Source organism: Palaemon carinicauda, chromosome 1, assembly GCF_036898095.1.
Source record: "Palaemon carinicauda isolate YSFRI2023 chromosome 1, ASM3689809v2, whole genome shotgun sequence".
Classification (NCBI taxonomy): domain Eukaryota; kingdom Metazoa; phylum Arthropoda; class Malacostraca; order Decapoda; family Palaemonidae; genus Palaemon; species Palaemon carinicauda.
In genome coordinates, this window is record NC_090725.1 from 129,166,673 (window position 1) to 129,174,162 (window position 7,490).

The 7,490-nt window shown below is 33.9% G+C and overlaps 1 protein-coding gene across 5 annotated transcripts in view; it reads left to right on the top strand.

Moving 5' to 3' along the window:
* Nucleotides 1–6,044, top strand: part of LOC137643118 (uncharacterized) — a 19,635-nt gene extending 13,591 nt beyond the window's left edge. Inside the window, exons 4-6 of one of the 5 annotated variants that reach the window (XM_068375965.1) lie at nt 1,323–2,112; nt 5,271–5,592; nt 5,849–6,044. In XM_068375965.1, coding sequence (XP_068232066.1) covers nt 1,323–2,112; nt 5,271–5,578 — 1,098 coding nt within the window. In that variant the 3' untranslated portion in view covers nt 5,579–5,592; nt 5,849–6,044. The remainder of the gene's footprint in view (nt 1–1,322; nt 2,113–5,270; nt 5,593–5,848) is intronic. The other 4 variants (XM_068375973.1, XM_068375978.1, XM_068375985.1 and 1 more) reach the window with 4 other exon arrangements.
* Nucleotides 6,045–7,490: the final 1,446 nt, after the last annotated feature.

A 7,490-nucleotide genomic window follows, 5' to 3' on the forward strand; every position in this document is an offset into this window, starting at 1 on the left:
ATATATATATATATATATATATATATATATATATATATATATATATATATATATATATATATATACATATATATATATATATATATATATACATATATATATATGTATATATATATATATATATATATATATATATATATATATGTATATATATATGTATATATATATGTGTGTATATATATATATACATAAATATATACAGAGAGAGAGAGAGAGAGAGAGAGAGAGAGAGAGAGAGAGAGAGAGATTCCCGTTTTCATCGTTATGGCGTGGAAAGGGCTACCTCTGTAGGTGATGGAAGGAAGAATGGCATGTTTTTTTTCTTATGTGTTCATCGTTAGTTGAAGTTTTTGTTTATCTAGATAAAGGTTCTGAAAGTCTAAAAGCGTATGGTGTTTGTCCTAGAATGCTTGAATATTGCAGTGCCCAGTATGTATCACGAAAGATTTTTAGAAGTAGGCATGAGTGTCATTCCTATGTAAAATTGAAGGAAAACTATATTTCGGCATTTAAATCTGCACATGACATTCACTTTCTATAAATCTTCGAGAGGAGGCTTCGAAGATGTTCTTAAGTAAATCTGTTGTTCAATTAAATTTACTATTGCAGTAAATGGTGAAGGTGATCTTGGCCTCTTCGGGGATGATGGCGGTGACGTTTTCCTAAATAATTTTTAATATCTTTTTTTATCCTGCTGCTACTGCTGCTAGTATCAGGGTTTGACCTTTATATTACACTTTAGGTTACTTATTGCTTCTGTGTCATTGTTATATGTGATGGATTAGTTTAATTACTTTGTTTTAAGTCGATCTGACTTCCTTCTTAATATAATCAAGAGTTTTTTGTTGATCAACCCTTTGTTGATTTTGTTGTGAGTCTTCTTCCACGCATATGTACACATTTTGTCCGTTTAAACAGGTATACAATAGTACTGATTCTGTATCTTCCTAAAGTTAGACAAAGTTTTGCATCAGGGTATTATTGCTTGAATGATTTAGTTTTATGTCAGAGCACATACTTTTGCTCATGCGGATAGCCCAATAAGACCATTGTTTTACCAATGAAAACAAAATTTCTTATTCATTACTTTATTGGCATTCGTGAAATTTCTAGATTTCAGCAAACCCTCACCTATATAAAAAAAAAGAGCGACTAGAATGGCATGAATAATCATGAACGTATGGGTAATATATACTGTACGGATTCGTGTATAAACCGTTACTATAAATAGTAATCCATATTTTAGCATCTTTTACTCCTCTGTTATCCATCCATTAAGCACTGAAAAGAGTAAAAGTGTTAAATATCATTAATCTTTCTAGGGGGACGAATGTGCAAGTAGACCACGTACTGCCAGATCTCTTACCGTCGATCGTAGGTTCAGCAGCATCTGCGACAGCAGGCGTAATGGATTCTTCTGCGCCGATTGCAAAACAGTTGTGAATTGTATCGAAGGAGTTGCATTTGTTGAAAATTGCGGCACATCGGATACTTGCTCAATAAAGGATGCATTTGGTGGAGCCATCTGCTATCCTACACCCGAACCATCATGCTCCTGCAGCCGCGCCAACGCATTCTTCATCGATCCTTATGACACACAAATGTTCTTCTTCTGTAGCGCTACTGAAGCAGAACCTGACATGTATCACTGCCCAGGGGAAATGATCTTTGATGAAAGTACTCAACAGTGCAAGAATGCGAACGGCTTTTCTCCATGTATGGAAGCAGGCGTCTTTGCTTACCATGATGACTGCACTCAATACTATACTTGTATTGCAAGTCAAAATGGCTGGATCCAAAAACCCTTTTCCTGCAGTGATGGTTTGATGTACAATGAAATTAAAGGGCAATGTGAAGATCCCTGTAGCTGGGACACAGGAAAATTCACTTGCCAAAGAGAAGGACGTTTCTCTGACCCTCTCAGCTGTGATAAATATTACGAGTGTGTCCTATTAAGTGACGGAAGCTTTCGACAAGACCAACGACAATGTCCTCATGGATATGAATGGGTTCAGAGTGAGCTTGGAGTAGGAAGGTGTGGGAAGGGACCCTCCCCCAACTGCCAGCCTTTGACACTTACCAAATGTATCATTCCAGATACATGCTCCGAAGGTACGTAGTGTTTACTGCATTATCATATTCTGTATACCTCTACTGATGTAAACTTTATACAAAAACTTCATGATCCTATCATAGTTATTGTATATTTTACATAGGTAGTTGTCAAAATAATCTATAAATGACTCGATAAACTTCTCTTTTTCAAAATTTTTCTAGGGATAATCACAACCCGCTGCGTACATTTCATCCGCTTTCGTTTCCTATGAAACGGAAGAAAACTGTGAGTAGGCCTAACATTACACAGCGATTATCTTATTCATTAGATATAAGCAGTGCAAAAGTATATTAGAAAAAAAGTAACCTCGTGGAACGATTGTGGCTTATATAAAATCTCTTTAACAAAATAGGCCTACTCTTGATTGCGTATGATACTGCTGGGTAGAGATGAATAAATTTCCTGTTCACGTGCGAAATGGTCTCTTTCGTATAATATTAACCTAAAAAAAAAAGTCAGCAACATTATTCCGTTAAACCAAGTTGTTTTGGCATGGTATAATATGAGTGAGATAAAATAAATATAAGTAATTTGTTTTTGTGGATACCTTTTGATCAAGGACCTTTATACAGATGAAAAATGAGTGATTGAAGAGGAAAGTAAATTCGATTATTTCACTCATGAGAATTCTTTGTTCTGAATTTTATTAATCAGCTGTCCGATTTTGATAACCTTGCTGTCAACCCAAAATTCTTTCAAAGAAGAGAGCTAACTTCAGAATAGAATCCTGATATATTCTATATGAATAAACTAATTGCAATTACAGTAGGCCTAATGATTTTAGAGATAGTTCAAGAGACTCTTCTCAGACGTAAACATGATTCTATGGCTCCCGTGGATCTATTGCTTAAAAGAGAGAAAACATTGTTAGTTTGTAAAGAACTTATTCCAGCCCACTACTGTCTGTAAAGAGAACGCTACAATGAAATAATTTCGGCAGATGTCATTCAGATAAATAATTTCAATTCTACGCTCGTAAAAACGCATTTTTGATGATGGTCCAGTTACAACATATTATTATCTAGTATGTCACGGAGTTACAACCTCTCTACCGTCTGTTTCTTTAGTAGGTTTCATCATTGTAAGAATTTCCCACATATATCAGAACATAATATTTTCATTCGAATCAAATGATATAAGTAGACCTAATTTGTTTTCATATTATGCTGTTATATATTATAGATTATCAGTGAAATACTAAAAATTAATAGATAGATGGAATATGAATAACAAAACCATTTAAAAGTTGGAAATTTTATTAATGAATGCTGGACCAAACTAAACATGTGCCAATTTATATATATATATATATATATATATATATATATATATGTATATATATATATATATATATATATATATATATATATATATATATATATATATATATATATATTTAAGAGTAGATCTAACATATATCAACATTTCTTTTCTTTTTCTTTAAGATTATTTTTGCTTTAGAAGATATCCTGATGGTTTTTCTTTTGCTTGTTCAAATGTGTCCTTAATGAAACACGGCCAATGTTTACATTTCTGTTGCTCAAAGCATTTGATATCCTACTTAATTTATCTTTCAAGCTGTGTTTTGAAATAAAGAATATTTTGAATTATCAGCTCATCTGCATAGAAGCTAATCCAGTCCCGTTATTGTTGGGCTATATTCAAGCCATAAATACATTCTTTCATCCCCTAACTAATTTTTCTCTTTACCAAATACTATTAGAATTAATTGCAACCTTTCAGTCTGATTGAATTATTACGTTTGGTTAATGTTTCTGACAATAAGATATAAAGACATACTTAAAATCAAACCATCAGGCATGAATATCATTCTATATTTATGAAGAGAAATTTCCTTACAATCACAGATACCTATAGAGTCTCTAGACTTTGCAGGTAATTTTGTTGCTTCCAATCGCAATGTTTTGCTGCACCGGTTGATAGGAAGTTTTCCAAACATGAAACGACCCAGACAAGGAAAAGATGGAGCATTTTGCTCACTGGTGGGATCTATTAATTAATCAATGAGTACGTTCTAATTAAAGATACGAAATGACTTCCGCTAGAACAAATAATAGATTCGCTAGTTAATGATGGTAGGGTATTGCCTCGTTCCTCTAGAAACATTACACATTATAATTAAGGTTGCCATATTTCAATCGTATAACATTCTCTGAAGGCAATATCTTTCTTGCAGGACCCCACAGGCATTAAAAATGGTTCCTGTCAAAACATGCATTGCAGAATATTATTTACCGTTTGGTTCCTTTCATGCAAAGACAGTAAATTACAACTTTCTGATTTCTATGATTTATTAGTTAGACTTTTAACGTTTTTTCTCAGAGTTTTCAGTGGGAACCCGATTACCCGAAAGCCGCTTAAAGTAATCATAGTATGAAGTGTGAAATGGGCATTAGAATTGTGCTGGATATAGTACGATAAAGCTTTTCTAATTTATTAGTTGCTGAAAAAACTTTTGTTCTTGAATTATAAAATTTGGAATTCTTTATCCGCGTGTCAAACGAAAGTGGTATACAAACGTACAATTTAAGGCAGAAAATAATAGCATATCACTATCATGCATAAAATCATGAATGATTAGTCACTGATTGCCTTGCACTGCAGTGTTTAAGAAATATAAAGGAAACTGCTAAAAGCGAGTTTCTCACCGTCGTCCTAGCACCGAAAGCAATAGCAAAAGATTAATATCTGAAAGAGGCACTACTCACTTGCCACTTCAGTATAGTAAGAAAACGCTAAGATAAGCTTCAAGTTTTTTTTTACCTACAGCTGTCAATCAGAATATGCAATCACACTAGGTGTAAACAAAGGTATTAGATATATGCCTTTAAGATATATTTCTATATGACCTTCGGCAAGTCACATTCACTTTCGGTTATCAAGCGGATAAAATTTTTTCAAAATTTCATAACACTGAAGCAACCTATTTTATTTTCAATGGCAATCAATTGAAATAGCCTGTCAGTCTATATCTGACACAATTATAGTCATATCCTACGCTGCATACTACTTTTCTAAGCAGCTTTCAGGTAATCGAGTTACTTTAACTTGAAGTTTCATGAAATTCACGTTCATTTTTTCATATCCAACTCTATCAAAAATAAAAGTTTCAGTAATCTACGTTTTTGTTTAGCCCCAGCAGGCTTTGTAGCCCCAGCAGGCTCTGTAGCCCCAGCAGGCTCTGCAGCCCCAGCAGGCTCTGTAGCCCCAGCAGGCTCTGCAGCCCCAGCAGGCTCTGCAGCCCCAGCAGGCTCTGTAGCCCCAGCAGGCTCTGCAGCCCCAGCAGCCAGTATCCGTGGTGGACAGCTAATAACTAATTTTAGGACATCAGGAGGTAACTCCAATCCTCCCCAATATGCATTTGTACATTACCCGGTTGGATCAGATTCTGTCTGGAACCCACCGAATCGTGGTGATCGCCGAGCTCGCGTTTCCAACTGATTCTGTCGGATGAGGTAGGATATATTTCATAATACTTTGCTAAATTGTTTCGATCCTTATTGTTCAACTTTATTTAATAAATGTATAAGAAAAGATATTTGTAAGCCTAGGCCTACACAAAGCTTATAAAACTGATATAAATATTAGACAACTTCAAAGATGATTTCCATGATATTTATGCTATGCATATAAAGATAATACAATTACGTGTATCATACCTACATCTGACCTTGTGAACGTTTGGCATAAGTATTATTTAAATCGTTTCAGATTTAGTGCAAATACGCTTTTCATCGATGGTGTGAAGCAACACTGAAGTCTGAGGAGCCTTGGAGAGAAGACGTCTGCCACAGATTAACCTTTATCTCTAAGCACTACAATCTAAGGTGACTGGTCTGAGATTAGACTTTGTGGGTCTGGGCATTAGGAGCCGTAACTGTAATCATCCTTTAATTTTATTTATCATGTACACAAACCCTTTAGTAGTATTGATATTAGTTACAAGGAGTATTTTTCTGTTTGTTAGTATATGATTAAATTTCAGTTGTTATACATATCACTGTCTTTCATTTTCCAACACTAAATACTTCTTACTTGCTATTGTAAATAAGCATCTTGAAAAATGGTGTCTGCAGTATTTACTAAGTTGCAATTAGTAAATGAAAGGAATAAACAAGAAAGAGCAAGAAGGGAAACCAAATAAATTAAATTAGAGAAAACTGACGTAAGTAGCATAACTGAAAATCGTATCCGTCTTAAAATCAAGATAACATCGACTTATAAAACCAATGGCATATATAATCATTTTTGGTCCAAAATGTAATCTTTGTAGGAGCATATTTGCATGAGTTGTTTCACTGAACAATCTCTAACATGGTTGACAGTAATAGATGTTCAGCTCTTTGAAGTTTGATTTAGTCCATCTTGGAGGGAAAAAGCCCTACCAAACTCATTAACTACCGCAGTTTTGCAGAAAAATAGGTGATCTCTACACTGAAGACTTTAAAGGAAATTCTAATTAATTTTTATCTATCTTTATCTTTTGCATTGTTTAAATTCTTAACTTTTCATGTCAATGTTAAAGATCTTTTTACAATGGTGAATGAATCGTTACCAACATCCCTTTTACCACCAAGGAAATGGAATAAATTTCGATGTTATTAGCAAACGTTCCTTCATTCCAATTATTTCCATAATGTGCACAACCTTCTTTATCATGTGTTTCCCTCGTTACATCTGGCACTTATAGTACTTATTTCGGTATCCAATTTCTTGTTTTATAATCTTCAACTGTAACAATTCCTTCAAAAAGAAATAGTATACCGAATGGTATCACAAAATAAATCCATATGCAGTTTATCATTCTTAACTATATGTTCTTGCACTTAAAGGATGTTATACTCATTATTGTAGCATACGATTAAACTATTTAATTTGCATACATACATTACATGAACATTATCATTAGTTGTAGTTATGTAACATAACTTATGTTAATAAAGTTAAATATTTTATTCGCGGTTAAAAAAGGATTTTATCAATGTTCATTTGTAATGGCAGTATATCTTCTTGCAGTTTTTAATTCTATCTTAACATCTTAAAACGTCTAAATAGGTATGCTGAAGTTAGTAATCTGTTCCCTAGTTTACAGTAGGGCTATGGCAATGGCCTTAGAGTAAATGATTCCCTTTTTCTACAATCTCCAATTCTGTATAGAAATCCTTCGATTATGGGCAGGAGGTTCGTATGGTTGGCCTTGATTTAGTGCTGCCTTTAACCGTGGTAGTCATGAGGACCTTATTTTCAAACTTAAACAGTTGGGAGTGAGTGGTTGTTTTCTTAGCATCATTATTGAATTTTTAAGTAATAGATTGCAGAGTTGTTGTTTATGGGCACCATAGTGAGTAGAGGA